Here is a 17,819-nt window from a genome sequence, read left to right as displayed (position 1 = left end):
AAATTAGAAAAGGCCCAAAATAATTAAAACTCATTCAATTGGGTCGCTAATTCAGTTATTTTTATATTTTGGGCAAATTTTTGATATCTTTATAATTTCTTTAGGTTTCAAATTACACACTAATTAATTATTTGAACTAAAGCCCATAAATTAACACTTGCTAAATAAAAAATGAATTGTTTTAATATTGGAAACTCATATGCAGTGTTACAATATGCACCAATTATTTCCAAAAAAATATATAAAAAAAGATTGATGTTGATGGATAGTAAGGCACGTGTGGCTATGTAAGTTCCTTCTTCGTTTCTTGTACTAAAAAATTGAAATAAATACTTTAAGTTTAAGGCGCCTCCAAACAGAACCTCATATGCCGTTGGGTTATGCTGCCCTTCCCTGTGCATATTCTGCTTGATTTGGTGCGTGGTGGGAAAGTCAAAATTTGACTCTGGCAGATTGTGCTTGTGACACGAGGACTACTGACCACAAGTCAAAAAAGTCAACCACTTTGGATGACCATCCCATATCCCCCTTCAACTTTCATATAGTTGTATTATTTTTTACAATAAATTCAGATATTTTAATAATATTATATATTTAATGTATAATTTGATTCAAATTCATATTTTTATTAAAAAAATAATAAAAATATCAACTCGACCACAATATTCACATAATTATATATATATATATATGAATGCTATACTAATCGAAGTATTCTATAATATTAATTTATATTAATTAATACATATAAATATAGTAAAAAAATATAGAAAAGGAAAAATAATAATGAATTTAATACATACAGTAAAAAATATATAGTTGGATAAGCTTCATATTTTGGAGATAGAATTCTCTTATGCGTCCAATTAAAAAATTGAATAAGCTTAAAAGTAATTTTTGGACCAAGTGTTAATATTTATGGTGACTAATTATAATATGCATAAGATCGATAGTCAAAAAGTTAGTTTTTAGACATGGGAAAGAAAGTAAAACTCACTAATTTGGTTAATAACTTAACAAAATTAAACTTTACCATAAAAATTTTATTAATCAACTCAATTTTTTAAACTAAATTATTAGGGATTAATTTACAAAGTTACCCTTTTAGGTTAATTACATTTGCAAAGATGTTGTTGTAAACAAATATTTTGTAAAAAAAAAAATAAAGTACAAATAATTTTATGATTATCTTTGAAATAAAATTTATATATATATATATATATTTGTAAATTATTCATTATTATATATAAATAAAAACTAAATAAAATATCATCATATGTACCGGATAGAAAATGATAATTAATGAATGTATTCTTATAAAAATATGTCTTGCATAATAATTAGTTTGTACCGAGTATCATAATAAGAGGTTATGAATATGGATGAGGATGCCACGGTGAAAATTTGTCAAGCTGACTATTAGTAATAACCATGTTTATTCATCACAAGCCAACACGTATATAATCTCAATTAATATTTCATTTAATTTTTAAATTGTTTCATCTAATTATGATATTTGTTGAATGTTGTATTCAATTATTAAACAGTTTTTAGCTAAAGTAATTTGGGATGTATACACAAAATGTTTAACTTTAAATTATTGTAATTTCCTTAGTTGATTTACGACTTGATTTTGTTAAATTATTTACCTTTTAATTTGGATTAACAATTTAATTAGATTTGATGGGAAACGACAGTTGTAAAAGTTGTCTAACATCTTATATCTCCTGAAAAGGGGAAGCACTTTTTAATAAATATAATATTTACCTGAATGTTTAAGTTACTAAGAAATTGTTTGCGGTATAAAAATATTTTTATGTAACAGTGTGTTGAATGTATAGTGATGATTTAATGACTGTTTTAGGAAAGGGTTGACAAATCTGTACAAGACAAAAAGTGGAAGTCTCAATTTCCTCACATTTACCATTTTAATTACCTTTAAACCCAAACCCATTTCAATTCAACCCTCTTATCAAGTCATTAAATTTTTTATTATAAACTTAACCTAATCATAATATATATATATATATATATCTCTCTTTTGGGTCCAACAACTGAAAGTCATAGCCCAAGCACAGCCCATTTTCTTGAAGTCCAATAATAACAATACTTGACAAATTTTTTTTGTAAAGAAAATACATATATATTTTTTAATAGAAAAAGTCTTATTATTTCTAATTCATTATGTTATAACATTGGCAATAAACATCAACATTATAGAAAATTTATATAAAAATAAACATTATTGTGATTTAAATGACATTACTTATTTTTCTTAAAAAAATTATAATAACTGAATTATTTATATTTAAAATTATTTTAATTTCTAAATAAATGTAACACCCCATATCTCGGAAGGGCGGGGCGTCATCCTTTCCCTTATCTATATCCAACACATAGAGCATCTTAATTCCAAGATTTGTGACAAGATAAAGTCCCAATTCACAATAAGTATTTATGTATATATAATCCGTTGTTTATTACACATGTACGTGTCAAATCATTTTTTCTATAGAGTAAATATAATGATGCAAGTAAGAAGATACAATATAAATTTCTATAGTGCTGTGTGTGTAATATTTTTAAGACTGAGTTAGACCAATTATCTCCATTAAATGCTCCTATGTAGAGAATTCATTTCCTTTCATATTTTGGCCTTGTTTCTGCTTCACCGGATCTGAAATAAAATAATAATGAGCTATACGAGTCTAGTAAACAAGACTTGAATTTAAAACCAAACGAACTGAAATACGTAGACTTCATCTCCCAATTTCTTCATATCCGACTATGCCAATCTCCTTAAAGTTTGTCATCTCTTATTCTTACAACTTCACCCCTTTCTGTTTAACTCAACTAGATCCATCCACCCTCATTATTTTTCCTTTAACTAGCTGCGACACTCCTTTAGTTTTATCCATTCATCCATTCTGTTTTTACTATGCTTCTTCTTTTTATAGCCTTATTCACTCCAGGATATATTTGTAAAAACTATTCTGTAATCATCAAGCTATGACCTCTTTTCTCACAATGGTTCACCTTGAAATGACCCCTATTCAACCGTTATCCCAAAAATAAAATTAATACAACAAAAAAAATAAAGATAAATTATTATAATTTCATCACCTATTTATTAGCTCCAACTTTTCATAACAGCAACTTCATTCATTTAACCACTGCCAAGAAGAATAATTTTTTTAAAAAATAATAAACAACTTCCTACATCTCTAACCTCTTCTAGCAGAACTCTTTCATTCATTATATCATAGATAACTAAACAAAAATAAATTAGAATATAATTCTATGCATTCTTCTCTTTCATCTTAATGTCCCACAATACTCCTTCACTCCATTATTCCTCAATAACCATAATTAATACACATAAGAAATGTCAGCACAAAAAATATTTTATTATACTCCTCTATATAACTTTATTTTCCCTCACAAATACACCACACAGTCATTGTTTAAACAACTAAGTGATGCATGTAAAAAAAAAAAAATAAAACAGTAAACGTCCTCCTAGGGACTCATCCAATTCACCACTGTCTAAGGTGACACTCATACTATATTCGAACTAATTCAGTAGGCCACACCAAAACATATTTACATATGCATGGTAAACAACTAACAATGCATAGTAAGGGAAAATAAAGCAGTAAATGTCCTTCCAAGGACTCAATTCATTTCACCACTGTCCATGGTGACAGTCATACCATATTCGACCTAATTTAATGGGTCACACCAGAGCACGTTTATAAAAATCGATTAGTAAATGATATTAAAAAAATAAAAAGAAATGTATGCACACAAACATCATGCAATGTCCGACCACCCGGTGGCCACGCACACACACTATTACCAAAGTAGGTTTAAGGTATACTCGATACTTTATACCACTTAGTAAGACCCATCATTTGGTGTTTTCCACCACCACACTTTTAGGTCCTCCAGTTCAAACCCAACAGCCCATGTCCCACTTGTATATTTCTCTAAGATGACCCTATTTTCCTTTTTATTTTGATATATCCTCAAGAACCTCACTCCTTGTCTCGGTTGGCCTTCCCATGTTATTCCCAAAGTTTTCCTCTATTAATAACTCATCTATGTCTACCAGTTCTCTCTACTCGAACAAAATTATGTTCTCTCCTTAAATATGTTTCTTAAAATTTTTCTGAAGAAATCTCTTTTCCTACTCTATCAACTTAGGAATTATTAAACGATTATTTCTTATCAGGACAAAAACTATTTTTTTTTCACTCTTTACCAACTCTAAATTCAAACATAGAATAAGATCTACAATATTTTCTCCAACTACGAATTTTAATTTCGGGTTTAAAACTCAAATATGACTTACCTCTTGTCTCCGCGTGGTCGTTCACTTGCAGTGCTGACTCTCTCTCAAATCCTTCTTGGCGATGCTATAACATAGCACCACCAGTTCCCCTTTTTCTTCCTACTCTTCCTCCCGTTCTTCTCTCGATCAGCCTAGCTATTTTTAAATCTTGTTTCCTCTTTTCTCCCCCTCTGGACTGCAGGCCCCCTTCTTTTTATATTGGGGTAAAAATAAAATATTTGCACCATCTCAGTTATTCTTTTCGAAGTGTTTCAATTTGCATCGTCCGAGGTGCCCGGTCAGCATTACTTGGCTTCATCTAAACCCTTCCTCTCTCTGACGACGCATTCTGACGTTGCTCAACATGCATGGCGATTCCTAATTGGTTTCCCCCACAGAGTGGCTTGCTGATGTGTTAGCTTTTCAAGGTGTATAGTTCTGCCCCTGTTTGATTAATTTTCTGTTTAAGTCCTTCCTTATTTTTGTTAATCCTACTATATTCCCCTTGTTTATTTTACATGCACACGGAATATACATCTGAGTTTAGTTTAACACATGTTGATATTTACTTAAATATTTTATATATTTAGAATTTCCAAAACGTTACAATAAATATTATTTAAATAACTCATAATAAATACAAAATTACATAATAAATAATATTATTTTAAACTATTAAATTAATAAATTTAATAAAATATACTAAAGTACAAAATATTAATTATCTACCTCCTACGTCACCAACTATCTTTGAGAAGCATATATTTCAATATTTTGGTCTCTTTTATTAAAAACTTACAAATTTGTTTGAAAAGATAAATTTTCCTTAAATATTATATAAAAATAGTAAAAATTTTTCTTTTATTACTTGAAATAATATAAAGAAGATAATATTTTATTTATCACTGGAAATTAAAAAAATCAAAATAGTGTTTACCTTAAATCTTTTTTTTTTCCCCTTAATGTCTATTAATTATTATTATAAATATTATAAAATAAATTAGTAAAAATAATATTTAATTATTATAAATAAAATATGGAAGAAGGTAGTTGCAGGAAGACAAATTCGGATTCGATCACACTAATGAAACAATATGCAGCGTGTGTATTTCTAAAAACAAATTGTGCTAATTTATCGATATTCTTATTATATCATTATTTTTTTTATAATTAATAATAAATTGATATTTATTTTTAATATACTATTATTTTTCTATAATTTTAAAAATATAAATTAAATTTTATAGAGTTAAAATACCAAAATATCTCCTAAATTACACTAATAAAAAAAATAAAATTATTTATTTCCAGTAATTTTTGTTAATGTTGTTTAAGCATGCTGACACGTTACATAACATATGAAACTACGTGTACATTATTTTTTAACTTTCTGTCGTGCGTCCAGATCCATACGACGTCGGTTCCCATAGAAGCTTTTTTTCTTTTCACCCCTTTTACCTCCCCATATTCACGTACATGTGTTATATACATATACATATATATATATATATATATATATTCATCCTGTTTTAGTGAGATATTTAATTTTGTTTTGATATTTTTTTATGGTTAATTATGTTATATATCACATACATTATAATATGTACAGGTCTAATTTAAATGGTCCAAACAAATAATATTTTGATTCTTATTTTCTCCTAATTTCTAATTAATCTTAACTATACATACACAACGTTTATTAAAAAAATCCATAACATAACTAACTCTCTATATCCCTAATAGTTTGGACGTGTTTCCACGCTTTCCCCGCGGCGCGTGAGCTTCTCTCCCTCTCTCCTCTGCCAAACAACCGTTTTCAACCACCATTTCTTCTTTTTCTTCTTCTCTCGATTTTCTTTTGACTAAATTTGAACCAAGTCCTATTGTTTCTCCTCCTATAAATGCAGAATCAGAATATCTCGTGGTTTCTTCAACATTGCAAAATTGCAGGAGGAAAATGAGCAGAACCTCCAACCAAGGAGAAGAGGTTTCTTCAGGTGATGAGACTTCTATCACAATCATCTCCTCCGATACCCGTACAACGATAACAAGAACATCCACAACCCACGCTAATTTTCAGATTCATCAGGTTTGTTTGCCGCCTCATATCACCACTTACCAAAAGCTCAAGCACAGGCTACATGAGATCTTCTTCCCCGATGATCCTTTCTACATTTTCAAGAACCAGACGTGTTGTAGAAAATTTGTTCTCGGTTTACGGTATGTGTTTCCCATTTTGGAATGGGGCTCCAACTACAGCTTTTACCTTTTTAGATCTGATCTTATTGCCGGACTCACCATTGCCAGCTTAGCTATCCCTCAGGTGAGATACCTATTATCCATGACACCCGACCACCTGTTTTTTATTTTTTATTTTTATTTTATGTTTTCGTACAAAGCGATTGCTGGATATCTCATAATCTTTTGAGAAGGAGCTTGTTAGCAATGGAAATTTCTCATATTATGCGGAGCAGGTTCTAGTTAATTATTGATTTCATGAAAAGCGAAGAGAAATTTTCTCATAGTTCCGAAGTCCAAAATGAGGAATGTTTTGTGCCTTCAGTGAACTTACAGTGAAATCACTGTTTTGATGTATTGATTAATTTTGCATATTGCAGGGGATCAGCTATGCCAGACTTGCCAACTTGCCTCCAATAATTGGGTTATGTCAGTATTAAATGTTAATAATTCTTGTTTAAAAAAATTCTTGTAAATTAATTTATATGTTTTGCAGATTCAAGCTTTGTGCCGCCATTGGTATATTCTGTGCTTGGGAGTTCTAGACATATCGGTATTGGCCCAGTCTCTATCTCATCTTTGGTCATGGGCACAATGCTGGATGAAGTGGTTCCGTTTAGAAAGAACCAACGTCTCTATATCCAGCTTGCTTTTACTGCCACATTAGTTGCTGGTTTACTTCAAACTTCTTTAGGTCTGTTTAGGTACGAACCATCATGCTTCCTACAATTTTTGGTGCTTTTTCTGTTCATATGTTTAATTGCATGGGTTTCATGAGCATATAATGTAAAATAACATCAAATGCTATATGTATGATTCGATGAGAACCCTGAGGGCAAGGGTATGAATGTGAGATAGAAAGGAGCAAGAGTGGGGGGAAAGAAAAAATAAAACATTATGTTTATGGATTATTTTCAAAATCTAATATGATGGAAAATCTTTTAAAATATCTGCACTTAATTTATTTAAAATACATCAGAAATTAAATTTAATAATTTATTTTTTATATTAAGATATACCAAGAATTAATTCTTGTACAATCTTTTAATTATTGTGCTAAGTGGTCCATGCATCACCTTAATGCAGAGAGCGAGTGTTTAGTTTTGAACTTCAAGTGATGGTGGATAGTTTTCTGTAGCTTGTTGCACTTTTTCAAATCTTATTTTTGAAATTGTATTGTGGTTTTGCTTCTGAGTTTATTTAAGTTTTGACCTTTTAGGTTAGGCTTTATTATTGATTTTCTGTCAAAGGCAACTCTGATTGGATTCACGGCTGGAGCAGCAATCATCGTTTCTCTACAACAGCTTAAAGGATTGCTTGGGATTACCCATTTTACGGGCAAGATGCAGGTCATTCCTGTTATGGATTCGGTTATCAGTAGTCGAAATGAGGTGAGAAGCTAGAATACTAAAATTTAGCTTCTATTCGTGACATAACTGAGGGAGGCAGAGAGATGAGAAATGAAGAGATTTTTCTGCCCTGTATGTGCAGTGGTCGTGGAAAACTGTCGTGATGGGAGGCTGTTTCTTGGCATTTTTATTGACCACAAAACATATAGTGAGTAGAACGATAATCAAACTCAAATTTAATTACATGTTACTAACCTTTTGTTACTTGGTTATGCACATCAGAGTGTGAAGAAGCCGAAACTTTTCTGGATTTCAGCTGCAGCTCCACTAACATCTGTTATTTTGGCTACACTTCTAGTCTTCTTTTTCAGGTCTGCATTTCAAGATATTTCAAAAGTAAGAACATATATGTATATATTTTTAATTAGTTTTTTAGCAATCAAATATTTCTGCATCCACGTTATTTTTCTCTAATGATTATTAACTTTGCTGGCCATGAAACAGATTGGTCGGCTGGCAAAGGGATTGAATCCACCTTCAGTAAACATGCTATATTTCCACGGCCCTCATCTTGGCCTTGTATTTAAAACGGGCATTGTAACTGGCATCTTGTCTCTCACTGTAAGTTCTCATATTTACTTAAACATATATCAATAAGTTCGGGCACCTGAAATTCTACTTCTTGTCTTTCATAGTTGTAATGATTAATTATGTAAATTAAAATAATTATTAAAAAAATAATAGTAATAATTAACAAATAAAATAAGTCATAAAAGCAAATGCACACTAATTTTTACATTAAAAAAAAAATTACTGATCGAACTCTAAAATCATATCTACAATCTACGAAGGGGTACAAAATAATCCACAAAGATTAAAGCAGAAAATAGGGAAAAAAAAAAAAAAAAAAAACTTAATTAATCATGAGAGAGAGAGAGAGGAAATCGATATAAAAATGTGGTGTGGGTTGTGATGATGAGAGAGAAAATAATAAAATATTAATATTGTTTTTGCTTTCCAGAGGCGAGCCATCAACTTCGTGTGTGTGTTCGTGTGTGTATGAAACCTTTCACTCTCCTTTCTCTTTCTTCTCTCTTCTTTCCTCACACACAAACAGAGACTCTCCTTCTCTTTCTTTTTCTTTCTGCTTTCTTCTCCACTCGGCTTGCACTTCTCCGCTTCAAGGCTTCTCGTTTAATAGGCGAGAGATGCCGTGAAGATCAGTTTTCTAACCCGGAAAATCTTCCAAAAATATTGTGAATGGATTTTTCACCATGCCGTCGAAAATCCGTAAAAAGTCACTGACATATCATTTTCGGTTACGTTTACGGCTTCTCCTTATGGTGATGGGCTGGAACTAACAACTGAAACTTCAGAAATTTTGGTTTATCAATTCAGGTGTTTGGAAATATAAATTGCACAGTTTATTGGATTTAAAGTAGCATCTTAACTTTCTGGGGACTAGAAATTCCGATCATAATTTAGTTAATAGGAATCGAGTCAAAATTATCTGGAGTTTGACATATTTCTAACCATTTATTTTCATTCATAAGGAAGGAATTGCAGTAGCAAGAACTTTGGCTTCCCTTCAGAATTATCAAATTGATGGAAACAAAGAAATGATGGCAATTGGTCTTATGAACACGGTTGGTTCTTTCTGTTCTTGCTATGTCACTACTGGTAAGCACCTCTTGCAAAACTGTGCTCTGTTGACAGTTAAATATTACATTTACAGGAGGCTGATAAACATTTTTTATACATTCAACTTTTAGGATCATTCTCTCGATCTGCTGTGAACTACAATGCTGGAGCGAAGACAGCATTTTCAAATATAGTCATGGCAGCAGCGGTGCTTGTAACTCTGTTATTTCTAATGCCACTTTTCAATTACACACCCAATGTTATCTTAGCAGCAATGATTGTTGCAGCTGTTGTTGGCTTGATTGATTATGATGCTGCTTTTAAGTTATGGAAGCTTGATAAGCTTGATTTCTTGGCTTGTTTCTGCTCCTTCTTTGGTGTTCTGTTCATCTCAGTGCAGATAGGGCTAGTCATAGCTGTAAGTAATTTTTAGTTTCTTTCCGTTCATTTCAATTCTTTTATTCTCTATTGTCCATTTGATTGACTTGAAATCTTTAATCTTATGAGTGAAAGAGGAGATCGTCTGAAGTTTTCTCTTGTTAAATTTCTGTACACTTGTATCACTTGGTGTTGGTAAATCAGTGATAGTAATTTATTCAACTCATCATCTTGTAAATATGAGGTTGTGACTTCCATACCTGACAAGCTCCATTGAGGCCAAAAATGGTGCCATCGATGACATTCCAGTTTAAATGGGTCTGGGAGGCTGAGGATCCCAGGTCCACGAGGTCCCCCCTCAAATCTTTTTGTATTATTCAAAAAGAAAACAGTTGATTTGCTTTCTTTTAAATGCACTGCACATTACCAAGGGAAGTATTTTATTTTTTTAGGCCCTATAGAAATATGCAAAATTCTATATCTATATGTATTACTAATGACTTGAGACCCAATTATCAGCAGAAAATCTATGAGCATAGAATAATGATTTAATGTCTCACAAGGATTGAGAGTTCCTTTTTTTTTTTTTTTTTTTTTTCTGATAACTTCAGGTTGGAGTTTCAGTATTCAAGATTATTCTGCATGTTACGAGGCCAAATACCATTATATTGGGGAACATTTCAGGCACTCAAGTATATCAAAGTCTCAACAGATATGAAAAAACGTTAAGAGTGCCGTCTTTTCTCATCCTAAGCATTGAATCTCCTATCTTTTTCGCAAATTCAACTTATCTCCAAGAGAGGTCAATACTTAATAGCATCTCTCATTTCTATGTCTACAGGTCAAAGCTAATTCAAGAAAATTGTGGTGAATTATATAAATGTTTGAAGATCTTGTTGGTCGCCTAATTCATTATATTATTCTAGGATCGTAAGATGGATTCGCGAGGAGGAAGAGAGGATTGAAGAAAATCAAGAAGCTTCCTTGAGATGCGTGATTCTGGACATGACAGGTATGTAGAGAAATCGAGTAATCTACCTTGAATTCCATCACAGTTGCCTACCTTGTTGCTTAACAAGTGAAAAACTAAATTTTTATTTTTTGCTTATTGATGTTTCAGCAGTAACAGCCATAGACACAAGCGGTCTTGATGCTATTTCTGGACTTGATGCCATGATAAAAAGAAGATCTCTTCAGGTAAAAAAACACTCAAATCCTTTTTATGCGTAGAAACCTTACTGATAGCTAGCTGTCATTTTTTCTAAAAAAGAAAATCTTTTTTTTTTTTTTTTACCTGGAAAATCTCACGACATGCCGAGGCTCTTCGATGATGTTAATGGTACTCTTTTATAGCTTGTTCTGGTAAATCCTGTTGGAACTGTGATGGAGAAGCTCTACCGTTCAAAAACGTTGGATTTGTTTCAATCAAACGGTCTTTATTTGACTATTGGGGAAGCAGTCACTGATATTTCATCTTCATGGAGAACTTCACCGTGATTTTTCCCAAGAAATGTCTCCATGAAGAAGGATATTTGGCTCTGCATAGAGAGCTTGTGTATATAATTTTTGTAAGTTGCATTGGCAGATTTCAAGCTTGAACTCTTTTGCACTTTAGATTTAAACTTAACAAAACAGCCTCAATTTTAGTGCAGGACAAGGCTTTGTTTGAGTAGGAGTTAGTGTCCTTACGTGTACAATGTTGAATTCACATCCCCGTAGAAGTAGGTGGATTGTGTCTACCGAGTAGCTAATGAATAGTTAGTACTACTCTTACATTTTTAATGTTTAAGTTTATTCAGATTTTTTTTTTTTTTACCTCTAATAAATCTGAATTGAATTAAATAAGTTCATATTATTTTCAAAATTAATCGTATAAATAATAATTATCTGGCCAATGTAGAGATAATTGATAGTCAAAACCTCAGGTTCACTTGTTTTATCCTAGAAAAAGATATCTAACGTAAAAATGAAAGAAATGGAAGCACCCGAAAGGAGATAAATAAAATGTGGGTAGAAAACTAAAAGCAGGAATTGAGCGAGAGAATTAAGTTGGATGGTCAGAGAAAGATTACATCCGTGAACACGTCAGTTGAAAAGGAGACATTGAAACTGAGAGAGAATGTTTTACTTATTTTGGGAACATAATTTAACCAGGAGGAAGAGACAGAGATGAAAGGAGTCGTCGTCATCCATGACGAGTCTTAAATCCGCCACCACCGCCGCCGCCACCTCCGAATCCTCCTCCTCCGCCACTACCTCCACCAACACCACCTCCGAAGCCTTCTCCGAAGCCGCCACCAACTCCTCCTCCGAACCCACCACCACCCCCCCAGCCGTTACCCCCATCAGTCCCTCCGCCTGCTCCACCACCAAACCCTTCGCCAATGCCTCCCCACCCGCCCCCACCACCACCACCAAATCCCCCGCCACCTCCGATCCCACCACCACCACCTTCACCGCCACCGCCACCAAAGCCACTACCACCACCACCAATAGCCCCTCCATTACCTCTGCCTGCGCCCCCACCGACCCCTTTGCCAACCACCCCGTTTGTGCCACCTCTGCCACCCCCTTTGCCAATTCCTCCGCCACCAAAGCTACTACCCTCACCATTTCCTCCCCCAACTCCTCCTCCTCCTCCTCCTCCTCCTCCTCCTCCTCTATTGCCAATCCCTTGCCCAACGCCTTCACCACTACCTCCTCCAATTCCACCACCATGATGATGTTTTTTCTCCTTTTTCTTATGATTTTTTCCATTACCACCACCACCAACTCCAATCCCTCTGCCACCGTCACCACTCCCATTACCTTCACAATCTGGCTTACTACCAGCACTAGTAACAGGATTTCCATAGCTAAAGCTAAATCTCACACCCCTACCAAAACTAAAAGAATGACCAAAACCACCCTCATCTTTCCCTCTGCTAATAGATCCCCGGTTACCATCAATAACCCACTCTGGTTTCTTCACTGGTTCGTCACTACTCTTCTCATGGTGTCCAAGTACTTCCCAACCCACAACAGACTCCAGAGCCACACACAATAAAATCCAAAAACCCGTCCGCCAAAACTTGGTAACCACCATGGTTGACCAGACACTGCAAACGCTTTACGTAATGAAAAGCTCTTTCATGGGTTTATATAGAAGAAATTTGCAACCCTTGAAGCTGTTTTCTAATAGAAAATAATGAAAAACGAATTGAATCCATTGTGGTTAGAAGTTGGGTGCGGGATAAAATTTATTGCTGCACCGCAAGCTTTACAAAAGGCAAGTGAACCAGCTAGACCTTCATGTCCATGATCTGCGTGATTGCTTCATTTTTAAATTTGCTTTCGTGGTTATGGCAGCAAAGCAACGCAGAAAGAAGAAGATTGAACTTTGCATCACGTTGCCTGAAAGAAGGTAACAAATTAATATTCCAAAATAATAAATAGGATGTCTGGTATATATATACACACAGACAGATAAATGAACGGCTTTATTTGGGAAGATGCTCATAAATGGTAATTGGCTGACACTTGCAAGGTCTTTTCTAGTCTTATTTTGAAAAAATACCGACGAATAATCATGGAAGCAGCAGCAACATTCCTTCAATGACTCACGGGACATGCTTGACATGGTAGATTCCAACATTTAAAATCGTAAGCATGACAGTGAAAGTTTGGTTGACAATTTGAAAAATAAATATAGTTTCTAATTTCCATTTTCTAACCACGAAATCAATAAACTTTTGCAACAATGATGGTTGTAAAGATTGTTGGAATGGTAACTGATAGTGTTGATTGTCTGAATCAAGACGTTGAAGACAATAAAAAATGACCGCAATAATATAAAGAGTGCAAAACTGGTGGTTATAATAATAAAAATAATAATAATAATATCAATAACTTTTGAATAAAAAAATTTTATTAGTATATTACTTCTTAATAAAAATAAATAATTTTGTTCTAATTGTAAGTAAGATATCTGTGGCAAGAAAATTTATTATCCCTCAAACCTAATCTGTAGACTGACAATATTTTCCCTTTGTAACTCTTGCAACAACCAAGCAAGAGTACATAAACCATGGAAGATCCAAAGATCATTGCTCTTAATTACCTCCTCAAACCAAACAATTAATTTAGAAAACTTGTTAAAAAAGTATTTGTGTAGAGTTTTAAAATTTTAACTCAGTTAAAGGATATTAATTATTTTTTAAATTTTCTGAGGAAAACATTAGAGGTATAAAAAGTAATTTTTTTATTATTATTAATTTTCATTTTATATTTTATTTATAAAATACATAAGCCCTTGTTTTTGTTTCTTTCCATAGGCCCAGCCCAATAAACACTGAAAAGCAACAGCACTACGCAAACCAAATCAAAACACTAGAACTTAGGGTTTCCTCTCTCGAATTGAATCTATTCGCTCTATTTGATTTTAGAATCTGAATCTTTAGTAAAACACCATTCAGTTCTCTCCTATAACAACCCCCTCAAATATCTCATAGTATAAAATTCTTGCCTTATTCGTTTTTTCCATCTCAGATTTTAATCAACTGTGTGCTTTGCTTTTCGCTTTGCCACGCAACGAAAAATGGGCGATACTGATGATGATGAGAGGTACCTACAAAAATCCCACTCTTCCAATCTCAAAAAACATCTTTTTTATTCCCATCCAATCCAGAAGCTTAACGACTATTACCTAGAAGGAGAAGATGATGATGCTGACAATGAAGATGAATGCAACGATTACTTTGAACAAAAGGGCAACGAAAATGGCGCTCAACGGGATAACCCTAATGGGTACTATCCGAATTTCGAAGAAAATGACGGTTTTAATAGATATCCGAAAAGGCAAAAGTTAAGATACTCGATTCCAGGTAATGAATTTGCGTTAGCAAGTGATGCAAAATTGTTTGATGGTTGGACAGAGCACGAGGCCTTTGTGTTGCTGGAGGTGTGGAGCGATAGGTTCTTGCAGTTGGGGAGGAGGAGCTTGAGGAGTGAAGATTGGATTGACGTTGCGGACAAGGTAAGCGAAGAATTAAGGATTGACAAAAAGAAGGCGCAATGCAGGCAATTAGTAGATAAACTGAAGAGAAAGTATAAGAAGGAGAAGGTGAAGGTGGAGAAACAAGGATTGAATTCGAGCAAGTGGGTGTTTTTCAGGAAGATGGATATGTTGATGGGATCTTCTTCTAGACAAGAAAGTGGATTGGCTTGCGGGGTGGATTCTGGGGAGTTTGTGTTCATGAACACGAGGGTATATTTGGATCGGTCCAATGGGTTTGATGAAATGGTGGATAGTCCAGACGGTTCAGAGATTGAGGACAATGACGAGGAAGGTGATGGGGATTATGGGAGAAGAGGGGGGATAAGAAAAGAGAGGAGTTCTTGTAGGTTATTGGCAGACTCAGTGCAGAAATTTGGGGAGATATATGAGAAGATTGAGATTAGTAAGAAGGCGCAGATGATGGAGCTGGAGAAAATGAGGCTAGAGTTTCGTAAGGAGTTGGAGTTGCAAAAGAAGCATATTCTAGAAAGAGTTGAAGCAGAGATTGCAAAAATACAAGAAGAAGATGGAGAGGAGGAGAATGATGATGTTTCTACAGAGAGTCTCAGTGAATAGCTACTGGTTTGTATCTACTTCCAAAATGTTTGCTTGCTAGCTGGGTGTCTACTTGTTTAGTATTTTACATTTGGAAAGTCTTATTTTTTTGTTAAAAGATCTCTTGGTCATCATACTGGCTGGACACGTAAACATTTAGGGAGAAACAACTCCAAGAAAATGAATACATTCTTAATTCCTTATTAATTCCTTTGTTACTTACTTTTGATGATTAGCCTTATTTGGATAAAGTAGTGATGCAGTGCCCTTCGTTTTAGTGAAACATAACATCAGAGAAGTAGGAGAAACAAATATTTAACTATATACCTGCTAATTAATTTTGAGGTGCTGAGTTTTTATTGGTGCGAAAAAATGAAAACACGACAATGTACTCTTCTCTTGTTCAGGATTCAAATATTTTGTTATGTTATCTGCTTCTCTTGATTGTTGAACAGAATATGCGGGTATTGTATGATTGTCTCTTTGCTTTATACCAGGAAAATTTGGTCAGAGGGTAGATCTTCTACATGCAAATTTAGGACATTCTTTTTATGTATAGTGTCTCTATCGGCTTGTTAGCATGTTATACCTGTGGCTTTTATTGGGTCTCATACTTTGCTGTCCTGGAAGGGAAATAGAACAGCATTGCTATATCCTTTCAAGTATCCTCTCTAGTGCCTAAGGCTGTATTGCCCTCTTTCGGATACTTTTGGTGCCCATAATGATATTGGAGATGCTATATTTACTTGAGTTTTTCATTTATTGTATAATATAATCGGATACTGTCATTAACTCTTTTCCTCTCGGAAATTTGACTATTCTCAGCAACTAAGTTTTTGGAAGGATGATTACATTTCCAAGTGGTGTAACTGTTTTGGACAACAGATCCTGTATTCTCACTTTGGCAAATTATAACTTGTGCAAGTTCTTTTAGCAGTTTGAGGTTTTCTGTTTGTGGTAGGAATGGATATTTCACTTCAGCAGTCTTTACTTGTAAGTGTTCGACTCGGATTTATTTACTATATCTTCTGTTGGTCCAAATCTCACATGCTACATAAATTGGATACGTTCTCCTTGTCTTATTTATCCTATCTTGAAACTGGCGAAGAGTCATTCTGACAAGATGAAATATGATTTCACGAAGTTTTCTGTTAAAGCAAATGATGTACATTTTTCTTGAATTCTTACTGCATCATTAAATCTGCATGAAGAAGCCATTAGAAAATAATAGGGACTTATCTTTTTCTCCATGGTACACTACAGCTTTCTCCCATTTTGTTTGGGAGGTGTTTTGAGCTTGACGGTTGGATAATATGAACATGTATTGGCATGGACTGCAATTATTGATTTTGTTTTTTTTTTTTTTTGTGAGGATTTATGATAAATTTAGATAGCGGTTGGAATTTTCTTTGTCACATTTGAGTAATTCTAAGCACTATATTTTAATTTATATATTTGGTAAATAAATAAATGAGGTGTTTATGAGTACATGAAAATAACTTTTAAAGTAAAAAAGATAATTTATCACATCCCTAATTTTTTTGTGGGTATTTATTTTTAAATAAATATGTGACTGCTTTAAGAAACTAAAAGCACCTTATGCTATAACTAATTTAAAGGTAAAGCATTTTTTTTTTTTTTGCAGGTGTTTATCATCGCTCCTACTTAAAATTTCTTGACGATGAGAGTTTCCTACCTTGCGGAGATCAAATTTTAGCATAGAAAGATCCAAGGTGGGCAGTAAGAGTTCAGATACAAGAAGTTAAATTTTAACCATGCATGTAGTATAAGATTTAATAGTGGAAATTGAAGGGAAAACAACCAAATATAACTTTTGCTGTTAAATACAAAAAGTTCTTTCTTTGGACCATAGTTAAAGTTTTGATTGATACTTAGTGAATCTGTAAGCTTCTGGAATATATGTGTAGTTGTACTTCAGGTTTTCAGACTTCAATTCCTGCATTTGTATGCATGGTCAGTGTTGTGACCCCTGGGCAATCTTATTACAAGAAGGTGCCAAGAGAAGAAGCTTCTTGTAATAAGATCAACTAGGGTTTTGTTTGTCTGAATCCCTATGAATCATATGATAAATTAGTTTTTTAATTATATGATTAAAAAAGAAGTTTTTCTCCAGAAATCAATTAATTGCAAAGGCAGTTTTCCAAGTCTGCAAAGGCTGCTCTCTTTTTAGTTGTTTTCTAATTGAGATGTACCGAATGCATATATGGCACTTGTGAGATTCAGTTTATATTTGTCGATCTTATTAGAGATGGCAACAGTATTTGCACCT

General features: G+C 33.5%; 3 protein-coding genes across 8 annotated transcripts; 2 read left to right on the top strand and 1 right to left on the bottom strand.

Annotated features, from left to right (window-relative positions):
- The first annotated feature begins 4,693 nt into the window (after positions 1-4,693).
- On the top strand, positions 4,694-11,742 carry LOC110818539 (putative sulfate transporter 3.4). 5 transcript variants are annotated; one of them, XM_088207585.1, is made up of 14 exons: positions 4,694-4,761; positions 6,241-6,656; positions 6,952-7,000; positions 7,068-7,275; positions 7,791-7,962; positions 8,063-8,128; positions 8,203-8,316; positions 8,425-8,541; positions 9,474-9,600; positions 9,693-9,979; positions 10,551-10,780; positions 10,866-10,951; positions 11,060-11,136; positions 11,293-11,742. In XM_088207585.1, exons 2-14 carry the CDS (start codon positions 6,291-6,293, stop codon positions 11,434-11,436), a joined length of 2,043 nt encoding a protein of 680 aa, XP_088063711.1. In that variant the 5' UTR covers positions 4,694-4,761; positions 6,241-6,290; the 3' UTR covers positions 11,437-11,742. The 5 variants fall into 5 exon arrangements, with proteins under 5 accessions (XP_088063711.1, XP_088063712.1, XP_088063714.1 ...); XM_088207586.1 differs by lacking the exon at positions 4,694-4,761 and having other exon boundaries at positions 6,096-6,656; positions 11,063-11,136; XM_088207587.1 differs by lacking the exon at positions 4,694-4,761 and having other exon boundaries at positions 6,099-6,656; positions 10,551-10,741; positions 11,063-11,136.
- A 210-nt stretch (positions 11,743-11,952) lies between these two features.
- Positions 11,953-13,719, bottom strand: LOC110818538 (uncharacterized). Its single transcript, XM_022047444.2, has one exon. The coding sequence runs from the start codon at positions 13,022-13,024 to the stop codon at positions 12,125-12,127; it is 900 nt and encodes a 299-aa protein (XP_021903136.1). The 5' UTR covers positions 13,025-13,719; the 3' UTR covers positions 11,953-12,124.
- Positions 13,720-14,289: 570 nt separating this feature from the next.
- LOC110818607 (Alcohol dehydrogenase transcription factor Myb/SANT-like family protein) lies at positions 14,290-17,483 on the top strand. Of its 2 annotated transcripts, XR_002540456.2 has the most exons (3): positions 14,290-15,556; positions 16,355-16,522; positions 17,175-17,483. XR_002540456.2 is itself a non-coding variant. In XM_022047528.2 (2 exons), exon 1 carries the CDS (start codon positions 14,516-14,518, stop codon positions 15,548-15,550), a length of 1,035 nt encoding a protein of 344 aa, XP_021903220.2. In that variant the 5' UTR covers positions 14,290-14,515; the 3' UTR covers positions 15,551-15,556; positions 17,175-17,483. The 2 variants fall into 2 exon arrangements, 1 of the variants encoding a protein (XP_021903220.2); XM_022047528.2 differs by lacking the exon at positions 16,355-16,522.
- Positions 17,484-17,819: the final 336 nt, after the last annotated feature.

This window comes from Carica papaya, chromosome 7 (assembly GCF_054855325.1).
Source record: "Carica papaya isolate Zhongbai chromosome 7, ASM5485532v1, whole genome shotgun sequence".
Classification (NCBI taxonomy): Eukaryota; Viridiplantae; Streptophyta; class Magnoliopsida; order Brassicales; family Caricaceae; genus Carica; species Carica papaya.
This window is presented reverse-complemented; position numbering and strand designations above follow the sequence as displayed.